Below are 14,310 nucleotides of genomic sequence, written 5' to 3'. Positions count from 1 at the left end.
AAAGAGCAAAGGTTTTTAATAACTTGCTGCCAGCACTATGTTTGCAATTGGCAGTTTTGTAGTGACGGAGCGCCCCAAAATCACCATGGCAACCTTGGCTCTGCTTTTTTTGCAAATGCAGCAAGATCGGCATCGGTTTCAGGAACAGTGCCATATGCAGAACTCTCATCATGATAATGCAGGTGACAATCTGTGTGAGTGTGTGCGTGTGCATTTATACATGTAGATATACATATACATCTTTTCAGTCGAGGCCTGGCCAGACATTGGCAATCCCGCATGCACAAAAGAGGAAAAACCAAACGACACACAATGTGAACATAAATGAAAATTCTGGGGCCGGGGGGAATGCCCTTACAGGGTGTCTAACAATTTTAAATGAGCACATACATGCATACGAGTTATGGAAATGCTACCTAGCGAATGCAGCAGCGGCAGTAAATCTTCAATCCATCCCAACAATGATAAAAATTCAAACCAGCAAGATGAAATACGATAATCCATATACAGTAATTCCAGTCCTAAAAAATAACAAAAATAATCACCTCTATCATCAATATTCCAATGTTATGACCTGGAAATATTCCTTTATTTTCCATCATTCCATTTTGTCCTGCATCGCTGATTATGTGTTTGCAGCAGATGAAGAGAGGGCACTGTCCTCATCCTTCAAGAGCATCCCCCTTCTCCAACTCCTCCTCTACCAGCAGCACCTCATACTGAGCCAATTAGAGACAAGCTCTGCATCATACTGTTCCCCCACAGCCAATCAGCGCGCGAGAGAGCAGCCAGATTGGCAATTGGGTGCACAGAGCAAGTGGGGGGGAAGGGAGGGACTTGCAGAGGGGTGCAGTATATGAAAAGCGATTGTCGCAAGAAAAAAAAAGACACACAGAAAGGCTGCCATATATATATATATATATATATACACACACACGCGCACGCACGCACACGTTCTATGTTTGTTTCACAAAATTCAGCGTTTTATCTTCCAGGTCTCTTGTCCTTTCGTATGCTTGCGCTAGTATCTATTTTTAAACCAGGAGTGATGTCATCTTTCAGGCAGCACTGTGGTATTGTGCCGTCATCTGTTGGTGTCATACGCTGGTTCCAACAAAAACTGAAACTGACCTGGGCACTGTTGTGAGGTAGTAAAGCACATTTTTGATCTCATCCTCTTCCAGTTCGCAGAAAGTTGGGAATTCTGGGAAGATGACGATGGGGCTGCCATCAGTCCCGCGGCCCCCTATAAACAGAGGTGAACACGGTAAAAGTTATAGTCGCAATGAACCACCCACCGCATAGTGCTGAGGTTTGCTGGACACGATGCTGAGCATTTAGCAGTCAAACAGGAGAGAGCAAATGTACAAGAAATGTGCCCAGCTCTTCCCTATGCATATTTGCAGAATAGAACTAGGCTCAATTGTGAGATTTTAATCTTCTCACCCGTATGTACAATATCACAAGTGTGTACAAAAGTTACATTTCAAAAATCCAAAAAAGGGACAGCGATAAACAAACTGGTGGCTCAAGTTGCACAGCAGATCATCACAGTGATCAATTATTCATTTAGCGTCAACGAAAGAGTCATTATCGTCATGGCAACCCACTGCATAGCCTCATTTTGTGGTCCTTGTGCACACCTTCAGTAGAAATAGTTTGAAGCGTCGTCCAAACAGGAAGACTTGTCTTTATATGCGAAAACATCAATGTACAGCACAGGAGAGCAAGAAAAGATACCCACCTGGTAGGGTGGCAAACTGCTTCTGGAGTTCAGTGCCAATTTGTGCTGCACACAGAGGAAGATCTGTCTGCAAAATTTCATCTGAGAAGAGACATTTATAGAATAGTTTTTAATCAGCATACAACTTGATCGGTTCAACATATCTATCATTACATGTATTCGGCATTATACATAAGCAGTGTGACTAACTGGGAAACATTTTTCACGAATGTGGTAGGCTAATTAATACAATTATAAAATATAAATATGTATAAAATGACAAATAAAGTGGGTCAGTTTAAACACGAAATATCTTGGCTTTGTATTGCATTCAATTATATATATACAGTAGGTTGAACGTGATTTGCAAATCATTGTGTTCTCATTCATTCATTCATCTTCCTAACCGCTTGATCCTCACTAGGGTCGCGGGGGGTGCTGGAGCCTATCCCAGCTGTCTCCGGGCAGCAGGCGGGGGACACCCTGAATCGGTTGCCAGCCAATCGCAGGGCACACAGAGACGAACAACCATTCGCACTCACACTCACACCTAGGGACAATGTAGAGTGTTCAATCAGCCTGCCATGCATATTTTTGGAATGTGGGAGGAAACCGGAGCACCCGGAGAAAACCCACGCAGGCCCGGGGAGAACATGCAAACTCCACACAGGGAGGCCGGAGCTGGAATCGAACCCGGTACCTCTGCACTGTGAAGCCGACGTGCTAACCACTGGACTACCGGGCCGCCCTTCATTGTGTTCTGTTTAACACAATTTACAACTTTACTGGACCAGAGTTTGTATATTGTACTTTTTGTGTGTGTGTGTGCGTGCGTGCATATTCATTTAGAATTTAATGTGTTTACCATGTTAAAAAACAGCTGGGACGGGTGGCAAAAAAGCCTGAGAAAGTTGAGGAATGCTCATCAAACAGCTGTTTGGAACATCCCACAGATGAAGAGACTCACTGGGAACAGGTGGGTGCCACAGTTGGGTACCAAGGAGATTTTCATTGACAAGAAAAAATGGGGCGAGGTTCACCTCTTTGTGAGCAGTCGCGTGAGAAAATAGCCGAACGGTTTAAGGGCAATGTTCTTTAACAATTGCAAGGAATTTAGGGACTTTAAGATGATTGACAAACTATCAGCAGTAGCTTACCAAATCAAGATGAGCAAAGGATGCAGGGGCGCCTTACTGAAGTGGGTGTAAAAATTAAATAAACCTCACCAGGGTCTTGAACATTTTGGCACGGGACCAACCAGTCACCAAAGCCACAGTCTAAGTCACATTGAAAAAAGGGGTTTGATTAAATAGCATCAGCATTAAAGCCGTATTCCATCAGTGCCTGTGTTAAAACATGCATGCTGAAATCTGCAGAACTTGTGTGTCCTGATATTTCTCCATTGTGAGACTATTAAAGGTTTTCTCTTCTTATACGTGGAAAGCTTTTACTAACATTTGTCTGACGAGGACTACTGCGGCAGACAGGATTTAGGAACTATCATCAGATTTGGCCAGCCAGTTGAAACATTTAGTCGAGTTATTTCTTGCATTTTTTGTTGCAATTGATGAGAGCACTAACTTTACGGATGGAGCTCAACTGGCCCTATGTGTGGAGTGAATGAGACATTGGCCATCATTGAAGTGTTGAGAAAGGAAGGGAAGAAGGAAGGAACGGAAGAGCATAGAGGGATGAAAAAAGGAAAGGAAGGAACAGTCATAACATATTGCATCAATATGACCCTGGAAGACAACAGTCAAAGGTTTATTCATTTTGGTTGTATTTGTACAAACACCGAGACCAGATTGTAAATGGTAATCAGTAGAAAGCTTGTCTTGAGAAATCTGCGGTTGCTCGTGATGTTTCGTAAAAGGATGTTTCATTCAAGAATGATATTTTCCTAATGTCTTCCTTTGTACAAAAACAAAGGAAAAATGTGGACATGTTGTTATTGATAGGTAATTGTGGCAGGAATTCACTTTTACATTAGACCTCTCAGATTGAGTGGATCAAAACTGGTCGATATTTTTCATTTTTTGCAAAATCGCTGATTGACTAATAACTGTGCGATCTATCACTGATGTCATTGACTAGTTCCGCGAAATAAGACATGACAGCAAACACCACCTCGTTCACTGCTGCCATACTGTATACGGGAGCCCGACAGCTCATCTCCATTTAGCATCGCCACATGTCATTCATTCATTCATTCATTCATCTTCCGAGCCGCTTGATCCTCACTAGGGTCGCGGGGGGTGCTGGAGCCTCTCCCAGCCATCTTTGGGCAGTAGGCAGGGGACACCCTGAATCGGTTGCCAGCCAATCGCAGGGCACACAGAGACGAACAACCATCCACGCTCACACTCACACCTAGGGACAATTTAGAGTGTTCAATCAGCCTGCCACGCATGTTTTTGGAATGTGGGAGGAAACCGGAGCACCCGGAGAAAACCCACGCAGGCCCGGGGAGAACATGCAAACTCCACACAGGGAGGCCGGAGCTGGAATCGAACCCGGTACCTCTGCACTGTGAAGCCCACGTGCTAACCACTGGACTACTGGGCCGCCCTCGCCACATGTCGTTTGGAAAAATATTTTTGTTAAAATAAAATAAAAATGAAAATTGTTTTGAAAAAACAAACCAAAAACTATAATAGTTTGCCTTTGGCAATTACTACATGATCCTTAGGAGTTGATTTTAAATGGGATTTTATCCTTCCATCCATCCATTTTCTACCGCTTATCCAGGGTCGGGTCACGGGGGCAACAGCTTTAGCAGGGAAGCCCAGAGCTATAAATCCATTAAAAAAAAAAATTAAAAAATGCATGCATAAATAAAATTACTGATTAAATTATAAGAGGCATATAAAATAAGTGGTAATAAACCCACATGCAACACATGACCCACATGCAACACTAGGTAAGAAGTGCTTTCCTCTTTCGGTTCATAAATGGAAAAAAAATATATACAGGATAAAAAATGAAAATAGAACAGTGTATAACCTATATAAAGTATAATAATACTTTTCAACAGGAATTCAAATCCCAAATACATTTTAGAAGCTGGAAATTGTAGAAGTGATGCTATCCACTTCCCGTATTTGATTTGCAGATGGAGGGTTGTTTTAAAAATGTGTTTTTTGTTAATCTTGTACACATGTACATATTTCTTTTAAAAATCACAAAAACTAAACTGGAACTAGAAAAAATAAGCAAATAAAATAAAGCAGCCCTGAAAACTAATTAAAACTAACTCAATTTAAAAAAACAAAACTGAAAACAAAATGAAAAATAATGAATAAATGTCTGGACTTGTTTACTGCTGATGAACCAGGATACAGAAGCAATTGTTTTAGCAATAGCCCTGGCAACCTGAATGACTCGTGATGTTCATGCTTTTGTTTTTCATTCATGTCCAAGAAGGGTATATTGTAAACATGCAAACATTGCATTTAATGCATGTCTTTTTGGTAATACAGTAGATATTTTGGGGGGAGAGGAGTTGGGGGGCTATAGATGATTCTTTTTTTCAATGCATTTTTGCGATAACAAGGATCGACTGTCGAGTATATTTACAAGATGTGCAAATAGATATTTTGCTCCATCTTGATTGACCTGATGTCAGTTTATTTTTGTTGGTTTTTTCCCAAACCTTCTGATTGCTGCTCCACCTCAAAAACCTTGATGACGTAAAGTCTAGATTCTGTTCAACATCTCATTAGGCAGTACGTGACCCCTGAACGATCATGAATTTGACCACCCTGCTCCCCATTAGGGTAGAAAATACCTAAATCATTCTCAACATTACTGCGCATCAAATTGTGCTTCCTCAAGACAGTATGAGATGTGAATTATTTTCAAAATATGTAAATAGAATCATTATTTCTATTTCTTAAGTATTTTGTCATTTTCAGGCAGAATAAGGTTGGCACTGAGATGGTATGAGGGGAGCTTCAGATGACACATTCATTCGCATGAAAGTGCAATCCAAATATTTGTTCATCTTTTTGAGAGGGACTAAGGGAGCTGCCTAACTGACATTTAGAGTTGAGAACAATGAGCAGATACTCAACACGGCCTATTGTTACTCATATAAACCGATACGACAACAACCAGCAATGTTTAGACAAGTTATATGTGAAGACTGTCACCATAACAAATGAGATTGAAATGTCACATAAATAGTTGGACTTAATATTTGAAAAAAATAAAAACATGACGTGGGTGGATAAACACACATTGGAAAATATCCGATACGTATTGGATTTCTATCCACACGGAGCAAAAACCTGATTCCGATCTTGGAGAATCCTTTTACGTGAGTTTTTTTTTTTTTCCCCCCTGTTCACGCTACCATGACGCATATCGCACTCATGCCACTTCAAGGTCAGGTGTGAAGTAAACTTGGCCAACCATCTTTTGAGTAATACTTGGGGCTAAGATTATTTCAAGCATACATTGGTTAGTTTTTTCTTTTTTAACACAACCCAACAAGGTACATAGTTAGAACCACAGCAACGTGCTTCATGATGAAAACGCTTTTGTTCTGCAATCTCCGGCGAATTACGTCATTTACAGAGTGCCGAGTAGCCAGTCAGCCATTGTACTGCATTGCTGTTCGTCCAGTGTCTTTGCCATTGTTAAAGTTATTTGGCGAAATGCCTCGGCCCAGTGTGGCCATGCACTGTTCACAGTGCAGGCAAACGTTTGGTTGTTTGAGTGGCCAAAAGAAAAGAATAGGGCAATGTCAATGGACCAGAAACTTGGAACAATACAGTTTCGTTCTCACAAAGTGAATGTTTCTTGTTGCCATGACACTGCACAGACTTGCAGCAAAAAATGTCAGAAACACTGGGACATGAGTGCGCGCTTTCATGAAGTCGAAACCTGACTAAGAAACGTTCGTTAGTGAGCCACCGACTAAAAAGAGAGGGTGTGTGTACATGAAAGACTGGGGTGGTCCGTATTTGTGGGTAGCAGTGGTCGAGCTACAATCTGAGAGGTCTTTTTATGACCTTCGCGAAACGTCATTTTCAATCGTACGTGGAGGGGGATGCAACTCTGTTGAGTAGTGATCCCCAAACTCATTTTTATAAGCTATTCAATTTCATTTAACTTTTTTTCCTTGTTGGCATGCATCATCATATGATAAGGGGAAGAGGGCATTGTTAATGTACAATGTAAATTGGGATGTGTTATCAGTGACTAACCGTAGGGTGGAGATGCTGCGTCGCTACCACACATGGTGGGGTCCCACATTGTCCGTCAGAAACATACCCCTCGGGCTTATTTGCAGGTGGTCACGGACATGTTCACGATATGATGACAACAACGAGAACTATTCTTCGCGAGCATTACAACTGTCTGGCGACCGTCTGTGCAACTGTTTGCAACCGTTTGCAACACTGAACCTATCCCAACCACAAAGCAACATTCGCTGCATGCTCACTCACACACTTGCACACTTGGCCACTCAAATTTCAATTGTGTCACTTGAAGCACGCAGTGTCCATCCAGCCGTAGACTCAAATTTGCAAACTAACCCTGCACGCAGTGTGCAATTGTGGTGTACTCTGCAAGCAACTCTGTCATCTCTCAGCCCATTGATATCAACATGGAACAAATAGTTCCCACAAGTTCAGCGGTCAATCCAAAGGGGACATTAGTGTAGATTGCACCTTGAAGGATGTATATTTTTTTTCGAGGGCCACAAACCTGCAATCTTTGAACCAACGAGACAAAATAGAGCTAACTACCTGCTCCATCTGTTTTTCTGTCTTTTAGTTTTTTGTAATAAATTATAGATGTGATGAAGCCACTCATTCATCGAAGGAGGAAGTGAAAGGAAAAGTAGGAAAACGTATGGAAGTTGAATTAAACGGTGGTAAGATGGAGACGTGGCACAGCAGCAGCTCCGCTTGGCAGATTTTAAATAGCCCACAAGCATTCCAGCAAAGCCTAGAAGCCTCTAATTTGACCAAAACCAGCCACTCTGCTATAATTATCTACAACTACAGTACATAAAAGTGAAAACCGATCCACAATGAAGAGTTGTTCTCTTTTGTTTTTTTTAACGTGTAAATTCCAAGACAAGCTTTGTATGAATACATGCTTTTGTTGGCTCGTTTCAGCTGCTATCTTGTGCGTCTGACAGACAAAGACTGTGGTAAGTGACGACACGTGCCTTTTATGTCTCTAAACACGTTCCAAGTGCGTGTGCACATGAATTTGTGCTGATCGTTGCTTTGACTCAAGACTTGTCGGTGTTAAGAGTTTGCTTAAGGTTGATTTTAGGCGAAGATTTGGCCCCTCGTTTTGGTGGGACAGCTTACTTGCCTCTCGGAAGTTCAAATACTTTGAGAAGACCAATGTCACTGGGGTCAAATACAGCATTCTGCTGAGGGAATACAGAAGTAAAAGCTCATCGATGCACAGACAAACCTCAGTCAAGCAGGCATCTTTTTTTCCCACAGCTGCTGAACTCTAAAACTGCCCGCTTTCAGTCCAATGAATGACAAACTCTGGCTGCTCTGCTGTGAGTGAAACTCTTTTGAGCGCACACATTCACAGTGGAAGTGGGGCAGGCACAAATGGTGATTATGGGGAGGAGAGAAAAGAATGTCCCTCCACCGTTTTCACACCCTTCCCCCCTAACCGGACACCCGTTCCTCACTTCATTCACGCTTTTTCATTGGCTTAGCATGGAGAAAGAACTCGCACCCTAGCATGGATGAAAAGGACATTTTTAAACGGTATTCTTGATTCTCCTACCTGCAGCATGTCCTGTTTGTCGAAAATTGCCATACCATTCCTATTTTTTTGTCTGGAGACTCTGTGGTATTACGGCTGGTAAAGGGAACGTGAGGAGGAGGAGAGCGTTTGCGGTGTTTGTCTCAATTGACTCAATGTGGCCCAGGAACGCAATGCTTTACACATGCCTACATGTTCAAGGTGTTGGCCTGCTGATTGTCGACACTTGTGATGCGAGACCCCTATGGCTCAACAACCCCATCAAACTTTCCAACACTCGACGAGCACCCTTCCTCACTTGACAAAAACAACACTAAAATCTGTTTCGGCAGTGATTATAAAAAGCTGAGGCTACTTTACGGACCCACCAACGCTTATTATGCGGTTGTGACCCAATGGTAAATCTTTGCGCAATATGGACCATTTGTGCAAGAACCGTTTGCCGTATCTGATAAGAGGGCCAGGCAAATACTTTTAATTACAGCGTCAAACCACAAAGACACACCCGCCCAGCCCTTTGTTCACGGCAGCTTTTATTTTTGCTAAACACACACTGCCAATCCAAACACAGCAAGCAGCTGTTAATCGCTGCGACCGCTGATGGCAAGGTCAAAGTTTCAAGTCCCAGGAAGCTGGAGCGCGTCAACCATCGCGTACGCCTACATAGGCAAGCACAAAATCCTGCTTGGGGGCAATGCAAACAAACAAGAGCATGTCTGTTAGTGGAGTTGACGAGCACGCACCGCAGGGGTCCGCTGATCAAATACCAACAGAGAAATGGACAGTTGCATTTGAACTCGCGTGTGCGCCTGTAGAGATGCCAGAAAATACCCGAAACGGTCCAGCTGTCGTGTGTGTGCACTCTTCTAAGCGAAGCAGAGCTTTATTAGCGGGCATTACGGTGAGGCTTTACCAAAATACCATCTGTCACTGATACACGAACGCACACGCACACACAAAATGCGTGCCAGAAACTGGGTCACCCTGTGATCAGCAATGCGGAAGTGTTGTACATTCCCAATCCCAAAGATGGAATGAGGGATCAGGGAAATTTGCAGCCAAAAAGGTCCGTCACAAAAGGTTTGCTATTTCTAAAACGCATGCTGACTGCCAAGCTGCAAATTTGTTTGTGGTTGACTTGGATAATTTGGCTGCTGGCGCCAAGTGCTTCTTGTCAAACCATTGCAGAGGAGCTTCATTCGCTGACCCATCATTTCGTCATGGCCTTTTCCAAGTGCGATGGGACTTTCTGTTCATCTTCTCATGTACGAAGCATACACTTGCAAGGAAAAAAAAAGTGTCCCTCTACTGTTAAAACAATTGTAAAAGTCAAAATGGTTAGTTATGGTAGGAAGCCAAAAATAACAAATGAGAACGAATTTAAGACAGCAAGACGGACTGGACAAGTGCTGACTTTTGTTTCACGGGGCTGTTCTGAAGTTATTCAAAAGCTAAATCCAAATGGTGCCTTCCGCATGCATCCGACACCATGCAGTGCATGCAGAGCGGTGCGCTGCTAAAGTTAAATGGGTCCCAATCAAAAGGTCAACAATTGCCTGAGGGAGGGAAGGCGATCCAACCAATGAAAGGTTTGTATCTGAATGTGAAATTTATTTTGACTCCATAAATCAGAATTGTGGAGACCATGTTCTTAAAAAAAAAAGAAAAAAAAGAAAAATTCTGAATATATGTAAAGAGTGTGTGTGTGTGTGTGTGTGTGTGTGTGTGTGTGTGTATTGTCAACTATATGCAGTTTTTTTCAATGTCCTGGCTGGCCCGGTCGCTATCGCCCATGAATCAAGGGGGCGGGAGGCCTTGACTGTTTAAGGCGATGCAAAAGGTCACTTTTAGTAAAGAGGCCCCCTGAGGAACAAATCCAGTCCGTTCCAGCCACATAGTTGCTTTTACACTACTATTCCGCCATGCATGCAACAAACAGCGCTCATCTGCCAGACTGCGGTTTGAGAACTTCTAATCTTGACTCGGCAAAACAAAGTGAGCAAGCACATATACCGTACCTTAACTGCCTTTGTGTTTGAGTGAAGACTGTGTGAGGGACAGGCAACCTGCCTGTACACGAAACACACATTTAAAGAATTTGACATTCAAACACTAAAAGTGGCGTTTGAGCTCATGTTGCGCCAAAAGGAAGCACACTAGGTTAATAGGACAAATACACTAATGCCAACTTCAGACTACTACTACCGACGGGCGTTTTGCACACAGATGATTTTGAGTTGTCTGGACGCGTCATAGCGCGTGCAGTCTGACATATTCAACGACTGGTCACACAGCGTCTGGGACGCTACACGACCACCACGACGGAAGTCTGGCATGTCCGAATTTGTTCTTGTCTTGCCGCGTAATGTGTTCAGCTCTTCGGCATTAACCAATAGGAAGACAGTGCCCCACTACTTATGATGTGGGACTGGAACTGGACTTAGCTCGCACAAACAAACAAAAAGGCGGAAAAAGAAATCTTGCAAAGTAGTCGTTACATTTCAACTCAGGTTTCCCAACTGCAAAAATAGTAGCTGATTAGCAAACGTGGTGTCATTAAACAAACTCCTGACCTCAAGTCATTTTTGGAGAATAGCAAGTCGGGGTCATACCATCTTTTTTCCCCCTGCCTTTTCTGAACATTGAAACATCGCACATACACACAATGCTTCCGTCGACATGCCTTTGACAACTGCTTGTCGCGCCTTCCCAACGGACACAATCTTGACAGAAGCACGTGACGATCGGGCACGGTCTGATCACTGATGGACTTGTGGTGTGACATTTCGCCCAGTTTAAGACAGAACAATATTTATCTGGTAGTCTGACAAGGCAACCATCGTGAGTGACAAAAAAGCCGTGTGCTTTGACGAGGCTTTAACGGTACACAGTCCAAGAGACAAATACACAAGTGCACTCCCACCCCTTCATTATGCGCATCTAACCTCAGGCCAAAATGCATGGTTTGTATTATGTAAGGCTGATGGATAGTGATGCTTTCAGAAGGAGAAGAGTCTTGCTACCATTAAACAAAATCAATGTTAACAAAATCACGCCACGTTCTCTCGTTCATGTCATTCATAACAGCGGACGTGCATGCTGCGCTGCACTTCCTTGGGCCTTAAGGGAGCAGCGAGCGGTGATCAGCTGATTCAAGGAAACAATTTCACATGGAACAACATGATCTCATTTGCACATTTAACCCGTTTCCAAATAAATAGTCTTGTTTAACTGTGAAGGCGATACTTCAGTTCCTGTAGAAGCTTTAGCAAGTCCTGTACAACATGGACAAACGATAATGGCAAACAACATTGCCCGGTTGGCAGCAAAATCTCCTCTGTAAGGACTTGGGCTTTGGAACCGCAGGGTCGTGGTTTGAGTGCCGGCAACTAGATTAAAGATAGATGCTCATCTACCCCTGGGCAAGGCAGCATCATAGCCCAGAAGGTCCTCTCTACAAATGTTGAAAATTTCTCATTCCAATTAAGATTAACACAATATTCTGGACTTTGATAAATACACAGTGAAAAACAACTTTTTTTAAAAGGGAGCAACTTGAAAATATAAATAATTTATATTGATGACAACTATGTCAACAAGCAAGTGGTTTGCTCCAATGCAATTTGTTAAGTTGACTTTACTTCCATCTGAGTTGGGGGACAAGACAGGAGACAATTAACTTTGTAAATTATATTTCCAATTTTCACATTAGTAAAAGTTCTTATGAAATATTTTCTTGAATTGCCCGCCGGAAATTTTTAATTGTTGCCTTGAAATTTTGAGTTCAACCAATTGTTTTTTTTTTTTTACAGCGTACCCATTTCCTATCTACTGCATGTCTACATTTTGCCACATTCTTCAGGTTTCATGCAAAGAAAAATCCATTCAAATGAATCAGCTCAGTTTAACCTGAGTCTCAATGGTTGTTTTCTGCTTCAAAATATGACAAGACTGTGACCCTCGCACTCTAATGAACACATTAACTGGAACAATGGAGGCCAGCAAATAAGGAAAGGGAGCCTGCTTAACTCATTTCCTAGCATGTGGGAGCATTTACTATCATTGCAATATTCGTGCTTTGATTTCTTTACTTTATCGCATGCCCTTTTATCAGATGCGAAACTTCAACTACTGGAGGAGGCTTGCACAACCACGGTCCGACTATGCGGAACACCGATGCTGACAAGCGTTGCGCCGAATTGTACCAAAAGAAGTGGTAAAACAACCAACAACGCGTGAAATCTTGAAAAGTCATTTTACCCGTCAGCATCTTCAGTTGCAGCCAAAGCCTGGTGATGTCAAAGCACAGTTGAGATACTCGGTTGACAGCCATGATTGCTGGTACCTATTTGGCCTCCCTCTCCGACGCATGTAAACACAAACGCACGCGCACAAACACACACACAGCCGCATGCTGTCAGAGAACATCCCAGTGGAAGTTTCGCCACTGACAGTCCATTCCTGCACAGCTGAGGACTGAAGCCGCTCACCGAGCTGTCACCCGCACAGCAGTGGCGCATACACGCGCACACACTGTGCGTAGGATCCCCCCTGGTAGGCGGAGCTTTAAAAGTTCCGCCCCCATCTCCCATTTCACACTGTTTCTGCACAAAGTAGCCTCTCTGATGCTTGACAGGCCACACAAGTCTTGAACATCGCACTCGATAGATACCACACACACACGCACACACACACACACACACACACACAATATGTAAACGAAGGCAGCAGGGAGAATCATTGTGCACAAAAGATATGGTAAGAAGCAAACAAGGCTGGAAATCACTTTTTCTTTGAGGAGCAGTTGTGCTATAAATGAGCACCATTCATATTTTTTGCTGTGTAATTCCATGGACCTGAAGCAACGGTTTCATTAAATAATAACAATATGACACCCCTGGTATCCAACCAAAGTACTTTAGGACATGATGCTGCTTTTCCAAGAATTTACATTTTACCATTACCCCTGATATATTTTTTATTTTTATTTTTTTTAAAGAGGCAGTCCTCATTACCCCGAAACCAGACCAGGTTTAGGAAACACCAGCCTACCCCTGGTATTCAATCAATATACCTCTCCACAAATGTATTCTTGTTCCTCTGAAATCTGACATTTTGACCATCAGATTTCATTATTTGCATCCAGGTTCAAAGGATCAAAGGAACACGAGAACACTCCTTTCACACAAATCTGATGTTGCGGTTTGAAACAATAGGCCTCCGAAATATGCAATTTTGACCAATACCCGATTTCAAAGAAAATCATTAAAACCCTTGGGTTCTTCAAATGAAAAAAACCCTAAGTTACGCATTTTACAATTTTTGTAATGATGTATTTTGTGTTGTACAAACATTCTTTTTTTTTTCCAAACACTCAAAATGTTCAGAGGCATCTGTGCTATCCATACATATATAGTTTTTATTAGTTCTTTGGGATTTTTTATTCTTTATTTTTTGCAAAAGGAAAAAAAAAATTGTGTCTGGAGGTCCCAACCAAGCCCTACTAACAATCCCGACCGGACGTGTTCATGTAAAATGCATTGGTTTGAAGCCTCCTGCAAAAAGGCAAACTCATTTGCGATCCTCTGGCGCCACCTAAAAGTTGCACCATTGGAATGACCTCAACCCAACCATGTGGCATGCATACGTCTGTCCAAGCGAAAACAAAGCGATTGACGTAAAAATCGCGTGAAATGCATGTTTACACATTAGGTTTACGGTGCATTCAAAAATATGAATTATAATGGGTCTATGGTGCAAAATATGTAAATTGTGAAGATTACGGAATCAAAACCTTTTTTATTATTGCTGCAATGCCTGAGAATTATCAGCCGTTG

The 14,310-nt window shown here is 42.5% G+C and overlaps 1 protein-coding gene across 11 annotated transcripts in view; it reads right to left on the bottom strand.

Moving 5' to 3' along the window:
- mcf2la (mcf.2 cell line derived transforming sequence-like a) overlaps positions 1-14,310 on the bottom strand; it is a 50,503-nt gene that overhangs the window by 16,920 nt on the left and 19,273 nt on the right. For 8 of the 11 annotated variants that reach the window (XM_052057591.1, XM_052057587.1, XM_052057590.1 and 5 more), the window contains 2 exons: positions 1,745-1,825; positions 1,132-1,246 (listed from right to left, as the gene is read on the bottom strand). In XM_052057591.1, coding sequence (XP_051913551.1) covers positions 1,132-1,246; positions 1,745-1,825 — 196 coding nt within the window. Of the gene's footprint in view, positions 1-416; positions 710-1,131; positions 1,247-1,744; positions 1,826-12,733; positions 12,998-14,310 lie in introns of those variants that run through there. The other 3 variants (XM_052057589.1, XM_052057594.1, XM_052057595.1) reach the window with 3 other exon arrangements.

The sequence above is a fragment of the Hippocampus zosterae genome, chromosome 2, assembly GCF_025434085.1.
Source record: "Hippocampus zosterae strain Florida chromosome 2, ASM2543408v3, whole genome shotgun sequence".
Classification (NCBI taxonomy): Eukaryota; Metazoa; Chordata; class Actinopteri; order Syngnathiformes; family Syngnathidae; genus Hippocampus; species Hippocampus zosterae.
The sequence above is the reverse complement of the archived record's forward strand: the minus strand, read 5'-3'. Positions and strand labels throughout refer to the sequence as shown.